At 37.6% G+C, this 25337-nt stretch overlaps 1 protein-coding gene across 1 annotated transcript in view; it reads right to left on the reverse strand.

Moving 5' to 3' along the window:
* Positions 1-25337, reverse strand: part of prom1a (prominin 1a) — a 78426-nt gene that overhangs the window by 31988 nt on the left and 21101 nt on the right. The window contains exons 2-4 of the mRNA XM_072395215.1: positions 17891-17949; positions 17434-17460; positions 11662-11867 (exon numbers count right to left, since the gene is read on the reverse strand). Coding sequence (XP_072251316.1) covers positions 11662-11867; positions 17434-17460; positions 17891-17949 — 292 coding nt within the window. The remainder of the gene's footprint in view (positions 1-11661; positions 11868-17433; positions 17461-17890; positions 17950-25337) is intronic.

The following is a 25337-nucleotide window of genomic DNA, read 5'->3' on the forward strand; positions in this document are numbered from 1 at the left end:
CAGTGGTGTGACGGATGACAACAGACTATTAATTACACAGTGAACCTGTCCTGGGATGATGTGAATGTCAATGTTTGACACACACAGCCTCGAGGGCACCGGGTTGTGCAAGCAGCCGCAAAAGGTCATTGAAATACAGAAGCGTTTAAAAATGGCAGAAGGGCCAAAAGACTGAAAACATCCTCTGAACTAAATGTTATTTTATTACTAAACTTGTACTTTTTTCACTGTTGACACACTATGTTTTAAAATATATCATGTTTGCCATCAGATTTAAACTTGTTTTATATAAATTATATATGCATTTGTATAAATGTGTGGAATGTTTTAAAGTAGTACATGAGTGAAAGGACTGATCATCACCAATGCAAATAAGACAGCAGCTGTACACTGATTCTGTTGTTTTGAATATAAGCTTTATGACTTGAATTTGAGAGTTAGTAGATTCTGAACAGCTTGTTTATCATATATTGTTTTATCAATCATTTTAACACTGTAACAGTGTATATGCTTTGACAAAAGATGGCAATAACTAAACATGCTTGATAAGGTTTGGAAGAAGTTTGTTGAGTTGATTCTGATGATACAAACTGTATTTCTGCTATGTGCTTAAATGTGCAAGTGTTGACACAACCAGCATTTTGAATGGTGTAATTGATATACAGCAAAAACTCCTTATATAACCAAGATTTGTGATCTCATATATACTGCAGCTTTCAGTCTTATTGATCTTGTTTAGTTGATAAATTCACATAAAGTTAAATCATTGTAAGCAGTTTTACTGGGTAGTTTTGAAATATTTCAATACAGGTTAAAAAGACATAACATGATCACAAAGTGTCTCCTGCAGTGCAGTTAGCATGATCTTCATGTGAAATAACGAATTAATTAAGAATAAAAAGGCTTGGTAATGATAACTAGACTGACAAGTAAAAATAGTTAACCTTCCAAGCAAATATTAATAAATTTCAGCTGCTCAAAATAAACAACACATGTCAAGAAATAAACAACGGATTTCCAAGAGCAGGTTATTTGCTCTGTAAACAATGACTCAACTGTTAGTTTAACTACACTTCATAAATGAGGAAACATCTACTGATGATTTACATTTGGTTATTCAGAGAATAAGAGAAGAACTTGAAGTTAAACCCTTCCCAGGTTCTATCACGGAGTTCTGGAAGTGAGAGATTAACTGAATCACAGTGATCAGTTTTACTAGTGCGGTACTTAGTAAGTGGCTTCTCACAGAGTAAAACTCCCACATTCTGGAGCTCAGTGTCGTTTCGGTCAGTGAGAGCAGATATAATTCCACGACAAAGACTTTTTCACAAAATCATGTAGTTTTAAAAGGAATTTACATAGAAATGTGAATAATTACACCTGAAAGCATAACCATATGTGGGTTGAGTTCAGTTCATTTGGGCAGATAAGAACAATTCAAAGTCCTGTTAAGTCTGAAATGTGGTGTGTTTGTGCAAGGAGTGGCAGTGTAATCCAAACTCAGCATGCACCTTCTGGTTAATGTTGCACAGAGTGCAAATTTTTCCATTATAGTTTGGGCAGAATCAGCTGGAAATGTAGACAATGAACATTAACTGTGATTAAATGCTGTGCTATATATTGTAGGTAGCCTGCATATTTTTCTAACATTGATGGGTATCATTGGCTGCAGTAAGTATAAACGCAAGTCTTAAACTGGTAAACTCACTTCAGTCCATTCTTTTATTGATCTGGATCCACAATCTTCTTCTGCTCTTGCCAACGGGCTATGATCAACTCTGTCAAACGAACCAGGCTGAGTCCTGCTTTCTGCCCCCTAGTTGCGTGCAGATCTCCGTAACGACGATGCCCAGAAACCCATTTATATGCCAAGCTGACAATTGTCCTTTGGGCATGTCTGGAGCTTCGGAAAAAGTCTTGTAGGATATGTATGGCCCATTCTGAATCGAAATGCTGTGTTTTCCTGCGGCAGCTCAAATTGTACGTTCTGGCTGACAATTGGGGGTCATCAAGTGCTATTTCGATTGTTCATACCCTGCTGACATAACAAGACCCAGCAGCAGTCTGTTGTTGCTGCTGGTTCCTCACACTGGTTTGGTGTATAAGATCCACCATACCAGGATCTTTCTTTTTGTTAATCATGAGGCTAGTATACAAGAGTTTACTACTGGTCAAACTAGCTGGTAGAGTAGAAAACGTTACCAACCATAGACACAATTTTATTTTTGCCAGTGGCCTCAAATGAATTCCTCATCCCACTGACCGCACAGTTAAAAACATAGTGACACAAAGAAATTAAAGACTATCTGCATTAGAAATGCTATTTCTGGGCTATAAATCTTCCAAGCCAAGCCTCCCAGAGATAGGGAGCACTTCTAAGCCATAAACCACATCACTGAGCCCTGCAGCTTTCCCTTCTAATATCTTCTCCTCTCCTGAGCAACAGCGTTCCATATCATCATTATTGTAACACAAATGTCCAAATAATTTACAAGAAAGCTTGACCAAGCCTACGAACATCAATTAGATTCACTATGGGAAATGCTTGGATTTGTTTGTTGATTTGTAGACCGCAGAATAATAAAAAAAAGGTAACAATTCAAAAAAATTAAGTGGATTTCAGCTGTAACACAGAAATGAGGGAGCTATAGAATGAAGGAGTATGTTCATTGATGTGACAGATGTGATAAATTATAGGATGGGTTATGCTTTAAATTTTGACAATAACCTCTCCAGTGGTTCGCGTAAAGCTGCCATTGTGTGGTGGCTGTGTGCTGTGAACATGGTGGAAGCAGAACACTCGGCTTATTAATGGCAAAGAAAACTCGTAACAAGGGACTACATAGAGCATGAATAAACAAACACAATAAAGAATCAATTCCAACAGAAAATAAGAATCAGGCTTCAGGGACAATCTTTGGAAAATAAAGGGGACAAAGGCATATTATCATGCAGTCTGGTTCTCTGTTGGTGATTGAAAGATTGTACAGATTGAAATACTTTAAAAGGAAATGGATACACTAAAAATGAATGTTCTGCATGAAGCTTTGCTTAGCCTGTGCTTGCTGTTTTAGCTTTTCTCTTATTTACACATCTATGCACCACTGTAACTAGAAGATGACAAAATTCACATGGTCTTTAAAACAAATTGATCCAGTAAAGCTCGAAACATATCCTGTTCAACTATTCCGTCCACTTTAGATTGAAGATGAGATTGTAATATCTTGTCAGTATGAGGTTAAAACACTGGATTCCAGATCTCTGATTTGCTGCCCCCAAGCTATTTTTATTCTTTTTTTAGTGACTTGTAGAGGTTGTTTGGATCATAAATTTATTTCTGTTTTCCAAATTACAAATATATTCAAGCCAGTCAGAGCTTTCTTAGTCATTGGTTGTATTAGAGAAATCATATATACGTGTAAGAACCACACAGGCATGTGTTGTGATGGAGAGGTGGTCACAAAAATGTAAGATACATGCAGAAGTAACAACTTTTCATGATGGCAAAGGTTAATGCAAACACTTTAACCACTTGAAACAGTACTGTGTTAATTGAACTGAAAACTGTGTGGCAGGTTAACAACAACACCAATATATTAAGGATGAGGTGAATGAAATTTAAGTAAAACTGAACACTAAGCTTTTCAAAGGTTACACAGCTAAACCTCAAAGATAAATGCATGTAATTCTGTTGATCTCAAAGTATTTTTAAATCATTCACACTGGCACACTTTATATGTTCCTTTAACTTTCAAATTGTTTCAGCAATTCAATACTTCATTTTTCAGACCAATTGTTTTTTTGTTTCCTTTTACTATTGGCAAAGTGATCCCTGCAGAATTCACTTCACATCTGGCCCCCAGCACTGGGAATGAGTTCTCCCAGTAGCTGACATGTAGTCGACAAGTGACATCTTCATAGTTGTTGTGATTTCTTTCATGACAGAATTAAGTTAATGATCATCCCACTATTAATGAATCCTCTAAAAATAGCCCTACATGTGATGAATTCCAGAAGGAGGCTGAGCAATGTGTGGGTTACAGGAAGCAGAGGATGTGTGGGTCTGTGTTTGGCTGTGTATGTGTGTGTTTTGAGGTGACTAATTAGGTGTCTTTCTGAATGTGTGTCTCAGAGAAAGCAGGAATTTGGTTCTGAATTTGTTACAGCAAAATGAAAGACTGAGAGTCTGCTCTGTAAAATTAATGGTGCTGCTGTGATAAAAAAGAGAGTCTACTGAAGTAATAAATGTCAGATACTTGTGTTTTCAGTCAGAAGTGCACGAAGGTAACATTAAAGATGTGAAGAAGTGAAAAAAGGAGAACGATTTGTGTAGAAACAAAGATTCACTAATCAGATCCCAAACTGTGTAATTCATCACAAACTCACAGTGGCCCAAACCCAGAAACACAGCACAGGCACTTTGCTACCAAATACAGTAGCAGATACAACAAATCATGTGCCTCAACTGTCTTGAGCTAATATAATTTCCAGTTTTTACCTTGACAACAGGCAAAAATAAAAGTGGTCTAATCAGACTTTAAACAACAACCACTCAGGTAAAAGTTGTTTTTTACTTAAAAGATGGATCGCTCAGTTCTCACTATTAAATTTCATTAATTTCACCCCAGTTAGTTAGCAGATTAGCTCTTGGCAATCAATCAAGGCCTTCAGTGTTTGAAGCAGGCTGAGGATGAGGTATGTTGATGGTATAATGTATGTGTAAATACTCTTCCTGTTGTGTTGTATTGGTGCTTCTGTGTGTAGATTTTGGATGCTGTTCCAGATAACTGTTTTTTGGTGAAAAAAATGTGTTTCTTCTTATGAATTGGGCTATGTCATTAATATTTAAGCAGAATTTTCAGAACCTTTAGCCTCTCCTGCTCAGTAATCATCAAAGTTTATTGTTTTGTCCCTCCTTATCTTATTCTTTTGCTCCAGTGTTTGGGTCCTCTCACCTTGATAAATACTTTGTGGATACATCATAATTATGCAGTACATCTAATTTCGCTTTAATTTAGCTTTAAAAGGACAAGCTCTTCAAAACTAAAATGACTCCTTAATATGTATGTGCAGGGTGCTGAATGCTCTGCTTACTGCTGATTACGGTCTTATGAATTAGACCCTATGTCATTAACATAATAAGCATGTATTACTAAGCCCATAATTCTAGGACCTTTTTGTGTTAATACTGCTGGGCACCCAGTGACTGAAATAGACTGCTAAAGTGCATGCTGGGTAACAGCATGAGACAGAGGTCTTCCACTTGGCTGCAAAAGAGGGAAGGATCTGCTGTCATTTTATTATAAATCTATGCAGACATTATGTGAAATCAGACCCAATTAACAGACTGAAATAGCCACTGCTATCATTTTAAATATGCATTGTGTGTTATTACAATAGCTGGCAGGCATAATGCAACATGTCGTATCAGTATACAATACTGTAGGATGTCGCTAATATGTGAGATGCTAAGATCATCTTCACATGCATCGGCTGCAAAGAAGCTGTTTTAGCTGCAAAACAACTGCAGCAGTGGTGATCGTATTCACAAGATTATCAGTGAACACACCCTGAAATGATTTTTTTCTTATTTTAGCAAAAAATTAACTGATTTGATAACCAAAATATATCCTTTAATTTATGAATGTGAATATTATCCTCATGACAACGCTTTTCTTTATTTCTTTAGGTTTTAGATATTATCAAATTAGCTAATAAGACAAGGCACGTCTGGACCAATGAATATAATTAAATCTGCATGATCAAAAATATGCGGATGATGATTAAATTAAAAACAAAGAATACTCTCATTAAGCTCGGGTAACATGGCAATTAACTGTAGTTTCATAAATCCAGAGATGAGCTGCCTCAATTGGACAAAATGAAACTCTAACAGAGCCATTAATGTACACTCATTATTATTGCATCCATACCACAATTCATCTTCTTGTAAACTTGACTTTAATTGGCTGTTTACTGTGAGGGAGACTAAAACTTCTCAGTGTGAACTTCCACAACTGGTCTCATGTTTCTTTTGCTCTTCTATGAATATATATCCAGATTTAAAGCTCTAAGAGAAGTAAGGTCTATTACTCAGCATATGCTCGTTTAGATTTCAGTCTATATTTGCTTAAATAACAGTAACTGCTGAAAGTTTTTTGTAGATGTTCTCATTGATTAGCTTGATATAGTATTCAAAGACAAATAGTGGTGAACAGGATGAACTAGCCTTACATCTGCTGTATGTTTGGTACATTTTGAAATGCTACTCATGTGGTGCTCTTGTAAGCAAAACAGTAGTGCATGTGTTTTCAGCATGACTAGCCTCAATGTGAATTAACCCCCAAATCCCTCCAGCACCTCTTAAGCCAGTAAATATTACTCATTCACGTTTGTATTCACAGCTTACTGGCAGTTCCTTTGACATCTGCCCTTCCCACAGCACCATAGAGGGAGATGCAAGAATGAGAATGTTCCTGTTAGAGGTTTGCTTCTTACGAGTTCCACTGATTTAGAGTAAATCATCTAAAACATGGTGATATTGTGAGGTGTATCATTATATGATTTAAGGTACCAATATTTAATCAATAAACCCCCAACAATGTAGCGTGTGGCTTTGACATGCAGTAAATAACCATGTTTCTAGAAATGTTTGGACACCGTCTGAGCAATGCAAAAAATGTATCTAATAGTTTGGAAATCATTTAAAATTTATGTTTACTTGGAAATAGCACAAACAAACTGATTAATGCTATGAAAATCTTGTTTTTAACATAAAACTGCAAAGAATTACATAATCTTATTGCCCGAAGTCATAAAATATCATTAAAAGATTCAGATTATCTCGATACATTTTTGTACACAAGAGGGACAAGACTGAAAACCATCTGTGAATGGCTGTCATCTTTGATCCAGCTCTGCATTAAAACCAGACACATTTAATTTGTGGAAATCACTGCATAGGCTTAGGAATGCTTCTGAATCCCATTCTCATTGAACATGGCTCATCGCTGTGTCAACAAATGCAAAAAAAAAAACGCTCTGCCTTAATAAGCAAGATTCTAAACTGTATAAACAAAATGCAAAGACTCCTTTCTCTTCTGTGTTCCTTTAATACGGACTGATGCATAGTGAAAACTGTGGTCTGATATTCTGTGTTTGGAAATAATTGATGCTGCATCCTCAGGGCTTTACAAGAGAAGCAGGATCCAGCTTGTTATCAAAATACAGTCCAAAACCCATCCTCTGTCATGGTACGTGGGTACACATGTGGCTAACTTGCACATCTATAAAAGCACCATTCATTCTAAAATATTTACACAGGTTTTAGATCAACACATGCTGACATTCAGGAGAAAACCTTCTGTATATCAGCTGGACAACATCAAACCATGTTCTGCATGTGTTATAAGAGCCTGGCTGTGTAATGGAAGGGTTGTGATGTGTTCAACATACTTCTGTCCAAAAGTCGAACACTCTCTTTTTAAGTTTTAAATTGGCCTTAGTCTTCAGCTTCAGTTGCTATTAAAGAAAATAGTTTAACTGTCAAAAATGGATGTGTCTCTTGACCAGTTCTGATGGTTTTGGGAAAGTGGATGAGTGGTCTTAAAGCACAGGCAAGAGCAATGTGGACTCACAAGGCAATTCAGTATTTCTGGGGTACTTTATTCAAACTTGGAGGTTCTTGGCAATCCACCTGTCACAGGTGAATTTAATTTCAATCATGTAGAAGAAAGGTCTGCGTATCCTATGGCTGTCTTTTGCTTTGCGGTGCTTTCACTGGACATGAGGGGACTATGACTGCTCTCTACTTATAAGAATAAGAAAATGCATTTACTGATGTTTCAGTATAACAGGGTACATAGTATATTATCATAAAAACTCAGAGCTTAGGTAACATATCGAGCTTGTTTGACATTTCTCGTGGGGTAAATGAGCCTTTTTGCCAGGCTGAGTTTTGACAGGGTAATCTGCATGCCAACATATATAGCCCATGGCATTGAGAAATAACTGACCTATGAATAAGAAATTTGCTTGGAAGCCAAGGTGTCCTTGAGTTCAATTTGCAGCACACACATTTAGTGCATGAATTCTGAGCTCTTCAGGGATGCCATACAATAAGCGATCTAAAGGTCACATACTTGATAAACAGGTTACAAAAAAAATCTTACCTCTGACCACAAAGCTGAGGTAAAACGTAATCTCTGGAAAGTTCTGTGCAAACTCCCCAACAATGACTGCTTATCATCCCTGTTACAGCACGTGGTGTCGAATTCTGATATCACTTTGTTTTTGTTATATTGTCTGTCAGCTTATCCTCTGTCAGCCTTTGCAATGTCCTCAATTTACCTGTATGTCTTCCACCCTTTAATCTGATCTTAACACTTCTTTGAAAATAAATGTCCCTCCTGCCACTCCTCTGTTCTTGGCTGTCAGCTTTCTTGTGCAGCAAAAAGCAGTATTTTGCTGGGTTCAGTGCTTCCCTCACCAGCCTGTAATTGCTTCATTAGATCCTCTGCTGCATCTCTGCCTGGTAGCTGGGGAGATTTAATAAGAGCTGTGAGGATGCTCTCAGACTCTTGTGTCTGGGCTGCTAGGATATTGCTAGGGAATTTCTTATAACATGAAGACAGAGAGTCAGAGTCCATCAAATTAAGTATACTTCTAGTTTCCTTCAGCTGAGTATAAAAGGTAAACACAGCTCTATAAAAGCTTTTAAATTGAGGCTACTTTTCCAGACTGTAACTGAGAGCAGAATGAAGATTGATTTTTCTGTGGTCCATTTTCTGAAAAGTGTGTTTCATTATTGTACAAAATATCTGTTTTAGTGTTCTTTTGCTACATTGTGCCAACACCTCAAATAGCTTACATTAATCTGAATCTGCCGGTCATGTCTAAAAGGTCAACCCACTTTAATTATGTGCAATGCTGTTGGTGTTGTCCTGGATTGATTGTGTGATTGAAATTATAGTTCAGGTTGAGCGTAGCTGAAGGTATCATTTAAAACTCTTTGACAACAGCAGGTAATTATTCCATACATTTTCCTTTAATCACTCAGCCCTAACTCTTCTGTACTTTCTCTAACTTGCCACTTATCCAAGATGAAGGAGAAAATGCAACCCATCACCATAAAACATCAAATAATAATGATGAACTCATTATGAATCCAAACTTTATTAATTGAAAATTACACAACTTCAACACTTCAGATCTTACGCACTTGTTCTTCTAATCGGCAGTCTTTTGATTCAAATGGATGAACTGCAAACTAATGCATCATTAGTAAAGTTTCTACAAATCGTCTGTGTATTACAAAGCTTCCCAGCATGCAACTTCTTTCAGAGTGAAAACTCTCTTGAGACTTGTATTTCATAGTTTGAAGCAATTATAGATAATGAAATCTTACCTTTATTGTGTTAAATTAAGTCATGATTGTTTCCTGTCAGAAATAATGACAACTGAGAATAGAAATAGTTCCACATTTTTTCTGTCCCATTGTATGTGTAGGAGGGGGAGGGAGCAATCTGACCATATTATATTACTGAGGATTTATGCTTTCAAAAGGACCACTGATAGAAAAGAAAAAAACCCATAATTGTTAAATGTTTCCTACTCTGCATTACCTAATCAAATGCCTGAAAGGTTGTGACATAATTAGGGTGACGATCGGATAATACATTAATCATCTATTATAAATGTTATGTTTTAAATGGATAGCAGAATTGATGAACACTAAAAACAAGGGAACCATCTCCCCAACGAAAGCACCAAAGCAGCACTTTGTGAGAGAACATTCAGAACAAAACATATGCACAACTAATCTTGTGATCACATGACTTCACTTAAATCTGTGGGCAGAATGATTTAGATTGTGGATGCTGATTCTATGTCATATTGTTGTGACCAGGTTCAACTCTACCTGAACAACTTGTACATTTTTTAAAAAATTTTTTTAACAAAGTTGCAGGGAGCAGTCTTGTCTGTTGTCATTTTACTGACTGATTCAGACAGGAGCAGCCATGACTGTATCTTCTATCAAATAAAGAACCGATTCTTCAACTCTTCTATATGTTGACTTTTGATTCCCTTTGTTTCACACCTGGGTTCACTTTCTTTTGTTTAGAGCTAGATTGTTGCCAGTGTTTTCCTCTTATCAGTCCAGTTCTTTCTGTACTTTCTACAGCAGCACTTTGGCTTTTGTTGAATTAGTTTAATGAAATTTTATCTTAGTTATTCATCTTCCTGGATCCTTCACCAGTAACATTTTTGAATTTTCAAAATAAAATAAACCATACCAAATATGACCTTTATTTTTTACCTGTACTAGTAACAGTTTTTTTCCAACAAATGTGACATATTTTGCCCTTTTTTGAAAAACTGACCCTGTTTTGACACATCTTTGTTAACAGTCTGTTTTCGGGGTGGAGACTTAGCAAGCGCTCAACCCCACCCTTTTGGTGAGGTCATCAGCTACTTCCATGTGAATAAACAAACTATGAGGAATCATTTCACAGATACTTATATTGGAACTGATCCCTCTTTTTGGCTCTTTATTCAATCCAGCGCTGAACTTTAGCTAACTTTTGCTGGAACTGTACTCCCAATAATAGTTTATCTACTGGGCTCTTATATCCTCCATTCCTGGTGGATGCTGATCAGTACAGCTAACAACAGTCTGGCTTCATCGCTCTAGCAGGGTGGATGTGAGCAGGCAGAGCTCAGAGGTCAAAGGCTTAGCGGAAGAGGTGGAGTGAACTTAAGGAGTGATGTACTTTTGAAATAAAAATCGTAAGGGCTTATTAAATTGTGAACTTTCAAATAAAGGGGAACTAAAATCAAATGCCAGAGTTGTGTTTTTGGGAAGATTACACATGCTGGTGAGTTTAAACACCCGAATAGATGCTCCCAAGGGTAGAAAAAAGGTAAATTTTCCATAATATGTCACCTTTAAAGTCTTAGATTACAACAAATCTGGCATTATTAAAATAGGAAATAACAACATTTCATTAGACCAGCGGCAGTCCTATCAGTCATGATCATAATTTGCACATAAATTGGAGAAGTGAATAAACAGTAATACAAAAAACCTTGAAGGAACCTGCACTAGTTCCATGATTGATATAAAAAAAAAAAAGCCAAGTAGATTGATCAGTTGAAGAGGAAACAGCGACATTGAAAAATGTGTATCCAAGGAGAAGATCACAGCAAATCATGAAATTCCCTGTATTCTGGTTTTTATTTGGGGTTTGTGTGTTTATATGTGCATTACCATGATGAAGAACGTTCTTCACAGTGACTGAAAGCTCTCAGGAAGAATTCCCTGCAGGTTATTGTGTCCATCGCTTAGACTGAACACAAGTATGAAGGTTGCTGCCACATAGAATCTACAGTAGGACTTCACTATATATAGCAAACAGCATGGGGGATGGTGAAGGCTGATGACTGCGTGTTTGACCAGAGGTGTGGGTCTGGAGTGTGTGTATAAAAAACTGTATTTGCATGATTGCATGTGCACAGATATCACACTGTCCAGGACAGAGGCATATCTCACAAAAATCTAAATATAAGAATATATTCAAATATGCACTCAAGAATTACCACTTTGCTTGCAGGCAGATTGCTTTGTATGTTGTGTAACATTTGTGCATGTGTCACACTCACGTGATGACCAGTGAGGTGGAGAAAAGTAGCGTTCCCAGCAGGCCACGCCGACAGTCTGCGTTCTTCCTCTGGCGTTGGTGCATCTCGCCACCGCAGTTGTCACAGCAGCGGCACATGCAGAAGAAGAGCCCGACTATCGGCATAAGAATGGCAAACAGAAGGCCGACTGCTGCACATACCAGGAAGCCTATCTCGTAGTAGATGGCCTGGGGTCAGTGGAAAAGGAACGAAAAGAAGCATGAGATGAAGAATGAAGGAAAAATTGCATGAGAAACATGTTGGAAAAAGGAGGTGAAAGTGTAAATGAAGAAGGTGGGAGAGACAGGGGGTGAAACAACAAACGATAGTAACATTGGAAAAATTTGGGAGTGAGGGAGAGAAGAATGGATAGATTAATAAGGGCCTACAGAAGGAGGAGAGGGGAGGACACACACAAGGAGGCCAAGGATTAAATGAGCAACAACTCTAAAAATATCAGTTAGGATACTGCTGGAAATTCTCTCTACTCTTTATCCAAAAGAGATTTGCCTATAAACAATGAAAACATTACATAACACTACTCACTGCGGGAGAGACTTACTTTCCAAATCTTAAATTATTCAGTAATTGACTCTTTAAATGCATTATACAAGAAAAAAATACTAAGACTCAGAAGTGTTCTCACGTACAAACAAATACAAAAATCAAAAAATCTGTTGAAACTTTTCTAAAGCAATTCTTAGAGGTGTTTCTTTGCACATGCGTCTTAACAGTATGCACTGAGAGGACTTGACACACGAGGGATGATGGAAGAAAAACTCAAAGGAATCTGAACTATCTATGCAGCCTGTAGCGCAGTTTTTCCCTGTCTAATGAAGGGGAAAGACGGCTTTCTGATGAAAAACCTGCTTCAATAGAAACTGACTACAAAGCAAAAAACTTGATCTATGGAAGTCCTTTAGACTGAGATGGAATGTTAAAACAGATTTCTCTGAAATAAGACAAATCAGCCCTTAAAAACTGAGAAAATTACCTGTTTCAGTGGAGCTCAACAGTTAACAAAAATGAGGTACATTATATCACTCAGCCAGTTTCAGTTCATTATAGAGGAAGAACTCCAGAAGCTATGAAGCAAAAAAGATATCTCATGCTGGTAGAAGATTTCTCTGTCTTTAATCAGGACTGGATTTTAGTAAATGTGTTGTAAACCTTATAATTGAGGATATTTGGCTGAAATTGACGCATTGTTAAGTGAGAAATTTGCAGTCAGATCATTAACGACGCACAGCTGAAACTAATTCAGTGTAATGTAGCAGCCTACTGTCCAACTTCTATGAGAGGTTTAAGGATAGATTAAAAACTAATGCGCATTTACTGGATGAACCTCTTTAAAAACTCAAATTAAACAGAACATTAGAAAAAGAGGCACTTATTGTAAGATTGCAAAGGAATGAGAATCCAAACCAGATTTGATTAAAAAAATGCATCTTTGAGCCTAATTTTCAGTTTCATCCATTTAGGTTACATGTACCTGTGAGTTGAAGACAAACAGGTGATAGCAGTGAATACATTGTGATAATCTGAGGGTGATTGTTATGTTTAACAGTTCTGTTGATGTGAGAAATAAGTAAGTTGTGTAAGAGGTTAGTAAAACCTAGTAAAGATTAACACCGATGACACTCGTCTGTGTAACCCTAACCAAGTCGTTTTGGTTCTTCAAAATTACTGGGAGATCATGTTGTCTAAATCTGACAAAGTAGTCAGTATGTGTCTGTCTCTACTTGATGTGAGATGCCTACGATCTGATAAGATGTGCTCATGCACAAACCGATCCTTTCCCTTCCCCTGCATACAGGTACTAAACCTAGGTGCTTCTTCACCAGCTGATGTACATTGATGCAATGCACTTGGTCGTATAATCACTGATTTATGTGAAATGTTGTTTGTTAGAAACAAGAGACATTTAATATAATGCTGATTTTAAATCAAATTTGGTTATTCTGGACAGATCTGTTATACCTACTACCTACAGGCAGCTTTGTGTTGACTCAGCTGTATTTACATTGTGTATTTAGTATTCCAGCATCAGCGAGCTCATCTAAATATGCAGAATTCTGTACCTTCTGGTTGCTTTATAATGTATAAATAGGCAAATTACAATCAGTCAATTAATTTAAACACATTAAGACACATCAAAAGCCCACTTCTGAAGGTTGTCATTACACAAGCAAGCACAAAAATTGTTTATCTTATGTATTTTTATATTAATCTCAATTATTTTTTACAGAGATGTGCTTAGAAACTATGTTAAAAACCAAAATAAATACCAGTCTGTAATCAATATTTAGGTTTTATAGATCTATGGTCTCACAGTGCTCAGTGAGTGTGCGTCTCACATCAGGTACAAATCAGGTTGTGATATTGTAAGGAAATCTACCTAAACTGGGATAAAAAAGATGAAAAAACAAATTAATAATGGAAGTGAATTCCTTGTATTTCTGAGTCGTGTGACTTTACCCCAACAAACCCCTACGTCAACTCTGTTTGCTGTGTTGTTTTTGTTTTTGTTTGTATTTTGTTTTTGTGTTGTATTGTTTTTTTGTTTTTTGAAGGCACTAACGCCAGAGGACATCTTGTGCAAATCTCCGAAGGCTTTGACAGAACAGCACTATTTCATGCTTTTGATATAAAAAAAGGGCTATTTTTGACTGATTATCAACAACCTCATCCACGGAGACAATAAAGTGTTGATTTTGAGACAAAAGAAAACATCAACCAAGAATACACCAACATATACAGGCCAATTTGGGTGTAAAAGGGCTTTAACATTAGATTGCATGGACATAGCCCTATAACAGCAGCGTGGAGCAATGCTGACTGTTTTATTATACTGTGTGAATCAGGATTCTGCCTGTCTCCTATGTCACCTATGCAATCTGTACATCTATCCTCACAAAGCCCCAATAATACTGAACTGCTATTGAATATTAGAAATATTTGCAGTGACCCATTTAGCTTTCCTACAAATTCCTTCTGGTTCATAGCGAGTCTTAAATTGCTGCTTCTGGCATGTTTTCTGTAGCATATCTGCCACCTCTTGTCACCACAGTGTTCCTATTTAATCTGCCCCTGTCCCTATCTAGTCTGCACTCAGCATCGGATTTTGAAATTGGCAAAATTGAATAGGGAATTGGTAACGCCTTTACTCCCTGTAAATTTTTGCGATGTTCTGTAATGAAAAGATCAAAGCAGTGCTGTTCCTGCTGCTCCTGAATGGACAAACTGCTCTCTTTGCTGATTTGTACTAATCTTAACCGCATTCATAAATCAACTCTGTCATCTCCAGGGATGTGCAGCTTTATCTTTTCAACATGACAAATGTGTGAAAAAGGTAAAACAAAGAGAGGGAAAAGAGATACACAGCATCTGAATTTGACTACGGTAGGATTTGCAAATCTTTGTGTAAATCCCTGGCAGAGACGATGATCCACATTCCTTGTGCTAATGATTGCATGGCTGTGTTCTACAAAACATCGAAAGATAAATGTTTGTCTATCATTTTCTCTCTGACCTCAAGAACTGAAAATGTGGATGACTGCTGAATAACTGGAATCTGAGAGGAAAAAGGAAACTAGAATATTAATGCAGAGAAGCAACAAAAGAAGAAAAAGATCCTCTGCATGTGTTGGTTTACACGTGTGCCTGTCATTTAAAGGATTTAAAAGAGCTAATATCACACTGCTGTTTATGTAAATGTTCAAATCTAAATGCATGCATTTTCATTCTGCTCAGGGCTCTGTTGTTATGGGGCCAATCTTAGCAAAAAATAAAAAGGTCAAAAATGTTTCCATTTCTTTTCACCAATTCTCTTTAAGTGCCCGTGGCTCTGACTATTTTTGGACTACAGTTTTTATCTTGGCTAGTGCCCAAAAGAGGAAGGTGCCCTTCTAATAAGAACGCACTGGAGGATGTGCTGGCGACGATGTCTGAGTAGTGGAGACGGGCATTACTGTAACTTTGATCAGATTTAATGCTAGCAGCAGCCATGAGGCATGCTAAAATGTCTTCAAGCACAAAGCTGTTACTCTAAACTCATTCATTGTAAGCTAATGCCTGAGCTGGACAAGCAATTTTTTAACTATGAGAGGAACACTATACTAATATTGATATCTTACATTATTATAAATAAATTATTATGACAGGCTCAAAAGAGGAAAGTCTATAATCATACAAACCTCTGTTAAAGTACGACTTTAAACACATATGATAGATGTAAATCAGTTGTATGGATGCTTAGAGCATGATCCATTTGCTTTGCATTTATTGGAGACTGAATAATTTTGCTCCGGATATTGTATGAATGACAATTACATATTTAAACAATTCACTTATTCACTGGAATTTGTTTATGAGCTAACATGCTGGGAGCCATCTGTGTCCCACTTGTTCATGCTAAAACATGACTGGTTCCTTCTTCTTTTTAAGCCAAAACAAATTGTGTGCTTTATCCATAGTGTTTGTCAATTCTCCAAGTCACCGAGTGGCATTAAACAGTAAAAATGAATAAATACCATCCTGCCAGTAGTGACCTTTGTGTGTATGCAGCTATATCTTATAGAAAAATTAGAAAATAGTCTCAAAACAGAAAGCTGTGTCTAATTTCATTAGGATGGCGGTTCTTGCGTCCAGCCTGTTCTGTGTGCTTACCCAAAGTAGCGATGCCCAATTCCAGGAATCCATTTGTTATCACAGAGTCTATCTTAACACAAGCCATGATGTTTTCTTACCTTTCCTGTCCTCTCCTCTCCTCACTACAATGTACTTTCAAACATCAGCGTTTGGACAGAACGCAAACTCAACTATTCAGCGTCAAAAGTGTGTGTGTAGCACCATCCTCCAACCATTCCTACATCCAGATATGGACTTTGTAGCCTCTAAAGTATTCAATGTTTTGCAACTATTTCACAATATACTGTGGCAATGTGCTTCTTTATGTAGATATGTTCAAGTCCAATAGCACAAAAAAGCTAAAATTCTGTCTGAGGACACAAACCAACAAATAAAGTGTTGCCACTTGTCCACAGACTGGACATGTTCATGTGTGGTTTATACCTGCTGTGATTTGGGTGGAAACAGAACAAATAGTGTTTAGAGACACAAGAGTTAATCCGTTTTGACACCAAGATTTTGCATACTTTTAAACAACATTATTGATAACTGTTAGAGTTAAAAGTTTAGCTGAGCTTTTGGGGTTTACAAATGTCATGATGTGACCTTCACTGTTTGGTTTGATATAACAGTTGTGGGGATGTTCTGGTTTGTGTTACACGGGCGTTCTAATGACGGCACCACAGCCATTAGAGAGCAAAAGTTACTATTTCAGAGTAACCTTTAACATGCTCTTTATTCAACCCTGATGATCAACATCAAAGTATCAAATATGTTTTTATAATCCAGTCAGCATAGTTGCTCTTCAATGAAATAAAAAACATGTCTCTCTGGAAAGACATGATATAAAAGGTATGGCCAAGCTGAAAGGTGGTTACAAGTTGGTTTGTGAAGTGGACGGGATGGCTGGGTTAAAGTCATACGGCTGCACAACGAACCACTGATATCTCAACACTCAATTATAACAAACAAAATTATAACATCACTTTATATCTCTTATGTTTAAAAAAATACAATAACAAGCTGACTACATCAGTTGTAATTGTGCAACCTTGGTGACCAATACAGAGGGGCATGATGGTGGAGGGAGTGGGTTGGACAGTAAGTCTAGTGTGCAGACTTTACCTGAAGGGTCAGCACTATGTTCTCTGGCTGAGGAAGGCCAGATCAGATGAAGAGGGCATGCAGAAGACAGAGGCAATGCAGCATCAAAGAAACAGCAAAGCCACAAAAACATCAACATGTGATGAAAAAAACAAAAGAAAGCATGCAATGTACATAGTGGCATACTGACGCAGCACATAGTTGTCAAAGTATACACATTCAGCCTTTTTAAATCTCTGTTTTAAAGAGTTTCAGAGACAAATCTGTCTCTGATTACAAATGTTTAGCTTGAAGCACTTATGATCTATTCTGGGTGTCAGTGTAATGTAGTATTGCCTTGGCAGACCACAGACTGTTTCAGAGATACATTATTTATGTGGTTTATGAAATGCATTTATACACCTAATCAGAAAGCCATGCAGCAAGGTGGATGGAGAGCACAGCAGAACATAATCTCACCACACACTTTCAAAGTTACCTTCTGATATTCCGCCTGAATGGCTCCAAACTTGTCCTGTGCCAGTTTGACGATAAGATCTGCAGCAACACAGAGAAAACAAACATGAAGAGATGTTTGCTGAAACTAACATGCATGGTGGGTTCCTTCATCCAGCAGATTACTTTCTACTGTGAGTGAAAATTAGGCCCGGCGTGCTACAAATTCATACAATTCCCACATCTGCCTCTGAAGTCGCTTTTGTTGTCACGCTTCACCCACTCACAGCATACAACAGATGTACACAGTGACAAATGGTTTTGTATCAAGATGATATAAGTGTGGAGTATTTTATTTTAGTAAGAACTTATTTCTACTTTTCAAAGCTAAACTCTTTATTGTCATTCGTGCACAAAGTTTTGCTTCATTCTCTGCTTTAAAATGCAGTATATTGATTGTGTCATCACAAGGCACGAGGCTTCATATAACATTTCACTTGGCAAACAACAAAAAGATTCAGAGTATATTTATCCTGGGAAATCATTTCTGTCAGGTTGAAGCAGGACGACTGTGTCAAAGACATGCACAGTGGCATCCCAGACTGTTCCCTCTATATTCTACTGTAGACTGACGCCATGTTGACAGTGCGAACAACTTTTGTTTAAATTATTTCTGGACTGACATCATGTTTTAGACCCATTTGGAACTATTGCTATCCTGGTTACTTTAAAATATATATAGATATATAGATATATAGATATATATGTATATATCTATATATATATATATTTTTCAAGCATCCTGGTATTAAGGAAGTTTGGCCTATATGTTTGAGATGGTCATAAAACTATTAAATAATTTAAAAGTTTATAATTAATTAATACAAAAGTGTGATTTTATTAAACATAAGTTAATGTTACAAAATCTTGTTTACATACAACTGGTGTGTCCTGCAGGTTGGACCAGTCACAATTTATTACAGATCCACTGATAACAATCATTTGAGCTGATTACAGTCATTTATCACAATAGTCTCTAATCACCGGTGTGTCATTTGCATCATTAATTCCATTTTTTTCCCTCCAACTTTTGAAGTTTGGCAGCCCATTGCTGCAGTCATATTCTGGTTTTAAGAAATATTAAAAAGGGGACCTGAATTTGTTGAAGGAAGAAAAATATCAGCTAATCTTCCAACCACAAACATGTATAGTCCCACCACCTCCATCATTTGTTTTATAGTATGTACAGTGTTCTCAAATAATTATTCTACATTTCATACTAAAATATTAGCATTAAATTCACAGAAAGAGGCAGGTCAGTAAGTGCAATGATGATCATCAACTAAAATTTCCTAATTGTGACAGATCTCCCACAGGTTAACAGCTTTGGCTGCCAAAGCACATCCAGGCCCCCACAGCCACACAGCCGCTGATGGCACTTTTCTACATCTGTCACACACACACACACACACACACACATACAAGGTGCAACAGAGGAGAGGAACTAACACAACTGTAAATGACACTAAAATGGAGAGGTGAGACAGCATAAATCTTCATACAGACAAGTGGCAGCAGAAATCTACCAACTGGTGTGTAAGTGTTGACCATCAGTAACACTGCATCCCTCAAAGAGGAGCCTGTAGCAATCAGTGTAACCAAATATGCCAGTGACTCTTTCACATGTCATTTTATGCTTTTTATTATCTAAAGACTATAGCATGTAGCTGACAAGCAGAGTTTTTTGTTCAGCTGCATCTTTGTTTTGGTTTCTATAAACATAGATGTGAATATTTTTCTGGCCAGTGAAAGGAAGAAGTCAATTAAATTCTTCTTTTCACACTTTAATCATATACTGTCACAAACTTAAATCTAAGAATGAATGGCCCATTAAACTCTTTATGTTGCTGTTCTCTTTCAAATCTACACCTGGAGCAGTGCTGGCTGTGACTCATCATATAAAGATGACAGAGACAGCAAAGCTTCTCAGGGGCGATGTTTCCAAAAATAAGATGCAAGAGACACGAGTTTTTCCTTCATCTGTGTTGCAGTGTTTCTCTTGACTGAACAAAGAATTCAGTATAAGCAGAAGAATGGTTGACAAGTTGTTTTAATTGCTTAGAGAACAGATATCATACCCCACTGTTTCCTCAAAGCATAACATTTGTAATAATGGGAGGGAATTTAAGGTTGGTCTTTGATCAGATCATTACGGCTTAAATAAGCTGTATCTAATTGCTTCTATTGAAACAAATATTATGAGAGAATGATAAAAAATGAGTCCACCTCATGTTTGTTTCTTTCATACCAGGCTGGAACGTCACAGGTGCCTTACTGAACTGCAGTCTGATTTCAGCTGCTTCTGTAATGGAACAGCTGAGCATTGTCATGCACTTCTTGACTCAGTTTTCCCACCAGGATCAGGAAACACAGACTTCCTTTGTAGGTCAGATTGTCAGTGTGTTCTAGGTTGGCTCCTCCACCCCAGAATGGCTGTCAGCAGTCACTATTATGCGTAAACAGGTGAGGTGTCAGATGATCCAGCCTTTTGGTGAAATATAATGTACAGTAGGACAGTGAGAAGAGCTCAGCTATTGTCTGATGTTGTTCCAGTTGTCCTGAGTGTGGGTTTCCATCCTGACCTTGTGGTGAGGGCGTGTTTAAATCTAATTCATCGCCAGGGGGTGAAAACAGTAACATTTGCATGACAGTAAACAAAAGCTTATTGGATGCCTAAACGCTGTGTTAAAAGTCACAGTATGAGAAATGGTGCTTCATTTTTTAATGACTTCACTGGAAATGCTGGGATGTAGTTTCACAAAGGTGTCAACTCTTAAATAGAATTATGTCCCTGTATTTCCAATCTACATAAACAGTGGCCAAAGTAATCAAGCCCCGCTGCATAAGATTTTCTCAGCCTGATTCTCGCCTCCTGATCGTACATGTCTGGTGACATTTGTAAATCACAATCACTGTTATGTTTGTTATTAAATGAATCTATGAGCATGAATTTCTCCTTTTGAGCTGACACAAATCAGCCAAAGGCACAAAATTTGTGAATGAATTACAGTAGGTTCGAGACATTAGGGTATAACATAACTGTCACGTGGGTTGTGAATTTTCCTACGTTCTGGTTTTCCTTGTTGGTAAAGCAGAGTTTTACTTGTCACACCTGCTTTGCTGATTGCCGGTTTTTGGTTGGTCATTGCCGGATCATTTCATGTTGTAGCTTTTACGTTCCTGAATTGTTTCTCTGTGGATTCCAAGTTTGTTCCTTGCAGTTTCTCAGTTTCACTCTGATGTAAAAGCTGGTTTCCATAAACCACTGAGGAACAAGCTGGACTCTGAGGTTTGTTCATAATCTCTTGCTTTGTGTCTGCTCTGAATCACAAACTTCTATTGGTCGAGTAGCAGTGCTGTTTCTCAGAAACACGAGTGTCAATGCAGATCAGTTAAATATAAACTAAATAGATAATAGACATCTTTTCAAACCCAGCAGGACTGAAGTTGACTATCTCTCAGCCAGAACAAGAAAGGATTGTTGCTGAAGTCAGAGTACACATCATGTGTGATGAACAAGGTTTTCAGGTGAACAGACAGCAGATTCTGCTTGGATGCTCCCAAAGACAAACGGAAATAATGGAAGTAACTTTCCTGCCTTATTTACATACTATAAAACAAAAGATCAAATATGATTAAACTTGTCATTGCAAGGATCACACAGTACACAGCAAAGAAATTAATCCCTGGAGAATAGTAATATATAGAAGAGAGGAAGAGAGATAGGACAGAAAATCATCAGAGGGATGACAGAAAAGAAACATGAGAGGTGAAAGGAAGAACAGCAACTAGACAAAAAGGTCTGGAGTGAATCCAGCCTCCAGTTCTTGTGAGGGGCGTCTAATCCTCCTCCATGAACGAAAAGCTCTCTTAATGCTTGTTTCCACCCACGTTAGCTCTCTTTTCCACCCTTTCTGCTAGTGCTTGACATTTAAAAGGCACATAAATGTATCTGTCAGGTTGTATTGACCTTCAACCCCTTCAAACAAACACTTTGTCATGTTAATAGAAATGTATGAGACATATTCATGTAAACGTGCAGTCAAAGCCAGCTTCAGTATCAACAAATGTGAGGCAGAGCTTTTCCAGCAGTTTTAAAGAAACCTTTGCAGGCAGTTCAAAATAAAGCAGAACCTGGCAAGATGAATTTTTCATCAGTTTCACAAGAGGAGAGTCACCCGCTCTGAGGAATCCAGCAGTTCTTTATCATAGTTCCACTGCTCAGTGTTAGAAAAGCAGAGGAAAAAGTTATACGACCTTGAACAGTGGGGTTTCTCAGGTTACCGAACACATTTCTGGGCCATCACTTTATTCTCACCAGGGTGGAACAATTAATCATGCAGTTGCAGTATCGTATTTTGCCTTGCACCATCATTTTAAAGTTGGATAAATAAGGTTTTTCTGATCATGACAGCAAGCAGCCAAAAGAAAATATATTTTTCGCGTCAGGTGGCTGAAAATATGCACTTAGAGGGGGTCTAACTAGTTTTGCAGATATACTCAATTTGAAGGCTTATAACACCCTGTCACAGCTAGAAATTATTATAACAGTCCCAGTTTTGACAAAGTTTTCTGTATACTGTAGATCTCCTTAGCTGCTCTCAATTTTATATCAAAGTTCAGATTGGAGAACAAAATAGAAACATTTAGACTTTCATGCAAGAAAGTCCATCCATCCATCCATCCATTTTCTATACCTGCTTAATCCAACTCAGGGTTGCTGGAGCTTATCCCAGCTGTCATTGGGCAAGAGGCCGGGTAGAGACCCTGGACAGGTCGCCAGTCCATCACAGGACCACACAGAGACAAACACTTGGGTCAATTTAGAGTCTAACCTAACCTAACTTAGCCCAACATACATGTCTTTGGGGGGTGGTAGGAAGCCAGAGTGAACCATACATACACAGGGAGAACATGCTGAAAGGCCCCAGCTGGGAGTTGAACCAGAAACCCTCTTGCTGTGAGGTAACAGTGCTAACCACCACACCCACTGTTCAGCCCTATGCAAGAAAGTAATTTAGTTATTGTCACATTTATTTAATTTTGGTTCTGGTTGATTTAATTGGGTGTTGAAATATCTAATATCTACACTGTCCATCTGTACAAAATTACTTAGAAACACATTCTTCATCTGCTTTAAAAGGTCCAGTTGGAACTCGTCTTGATCTGTGGCTTTTAGAAACTATGCTGAGCATTTTGAATTCATGGGAAAAAAACTAAAAAGGCAGATAGATTAATCTGTAATGAAATGGTGTTTGTAATATAATTTTAAGTTAAAACAATTTTCTTTTTAAAACAATGCATTGTTACTTTATCATCAGAGCCTGTATTCATTTTGGTAATTAAAGTAACACAAGGAGAAGACCATCATGGCAACCAAACTGAATATATGAGTGTTAAACCTAACAGGAACCCCTGCTGGACGTCCATGGAAAAAAGGCGATTAGTGGGATGGATTAAATGATCTTTCAGAAGTGTTCAAGCCTGTGCCTTTGGTGGCTGGATACAATAAGCACCAAGTTCATCCGTGTAGTGATTGTTTGTAAGGATTTGCAGCAGAACTGCTCCAGAGTTGGAGAAACATACACAATGGAATTAAACTACAATTTCCACCACATGCTGTGCTCTGGGTCTTAGGAAATAAAAAAGAACAGACTGCATCGCTTTACTTGGTATTGGTTCAAATACAGCTAAAATCATCAGCCTAACATCACATTATTTCTATTATTATTGTTTTAATTAATTTTTTTTTTTTAAACCATGATATGTTTAATAACATGAACTGCACCACAAAGGTCAGTAGATTCATTAGTGTAGTTGCTGCACTTGTTTGACACATCATCCACATGCTTTTTTTGGTTTACATATATGCAGCTTGTTATCTTTATCTAACCAAGTGTGTGCATTTGTTTCCTCTTGTTGATTTACTCGCTGTATGAAGTAAAATTAAAGCTTACTGACAGTGGGTCAAACTGAAGTCAGATTCTTGGTATGTGTCGACATATTTGGCTGATTGAGTAGATTTTGGTCCAGATGGGAGTAGCAGGGTGGAGGTCAGTGTGTTGGACTCTTAAACAGGCCAGTCATCTGTTACTGGGACACACAGTAAAACTTGTAGGCATCTGAGTTTAACCTCTCTTCTTCCTGTAACTACTGAGTTGAGTTAACATCCAATGTTATCTGGTGCCCAAACACACATCCCAAGACTATTATTTAAGTACTTTTACTATTATTTGCATGTTTATGTGGTGGCCATCGCTCAGTGGTTAGAGTGGGTCATCCAATAACCTGAAGTTTCAAAAAGATTGGTGAAACTGACAGCTGGAGGTCAGTCCACCTCCTTGTCAGGACCGAGGTGTCCTTGAGCAAGGCACCGTACCCACCCCCCGGGTGCTGTGAATGGTTGCCCACCGCTTCAATGTATGCCAACTGTCTCTATGAGTGTGTAACCCTGTGCATGTGTGTATCAACAGGTGCCAACCTGGATGGGTTATGTGTATGCATAACAATAAATCTTATCTTAATGTAAGCATGGCCACTTTAAGTTAAGTTTGGGGACAGAAATCAGTGTCTTTGTCCTCTTCCAAAACCATTTAATTTACTAGTTTTCCATCAAGAACTGATTTAAGAAAAAACTAAAACCTCTCTTAAGTTAAGGCTGAGATGCTGGTAATTTTCTATATAAATCATTAATGATTTGGTCAATAAAATATTCAATATTAAAGAATAGCCTCACACAGGAGAGGCTGGTGATCATGCTGTAACTGGTGATGAAATTATAAATAAACAAGATCAAAAATCTGCTCAGATGTACAGTGCGATTTTAGTTCACACTTTAAGTAATGGAAAACCATAGAGGGAGGATATTCAGGAGTCAGGTTTTTCAATCTTGCAATATATATGTGTACTGTCTGAACTTGCTTACCTCTTACTCTGATTTATAGCCAAATGTTCACGTAGCAAGCAAATTCTAGTAGTCACACAGAAATGGCCCAGAGCTAAACCAAATCTATCATGGATTGCTGTGTGAATGCTTCAAAGATGAGATTTGTAAAGCTTTATGATATCCCGGTCTACCATTGAATCTCCAAAAGTGTTTGATACCTTTAGGGAGCAGTGAAGAGGTCTGAACTATAGCCAATGAGAGCATAAGAGAGCCAGTGAGAAGACAAAGCAGGTGAAACCTGTTGAAATCTTTCTGATTTCCAGTGAGAAAATCATGACAGAAGGTGAAAAAACGTGAAGAAAACTGTCACTTTCTTCTCAACAACAAGGTGAGCAAAACAGTCTGAATTACCAAGAGTTACTTCTAACAAAGTGTAATGTTAATGATGAGAGAAACCTGTCAGCATGACAGCTGGAGTAACTCAAAAAAGATCAGACGGTTTGGGGATTAAGCCAGATGAAAAATCTTATAGTTAGTGTTGTAG

This window comes from Leuresthes tenuis, unplaced genomic scaffold (assembly GCF_036924035.1).
Source record: "Leuresthes tenuis unplaced genomic scaffold, fLeuTen1.0.hap1 SCAF_11, whole genome shotgun sequence".
NCBI lineage: Eukaryota > Metazoa > Chordata > Actinopteri > Atheriniformes > Atherinopsidae > Leuresthes > Leuresthes tenuis.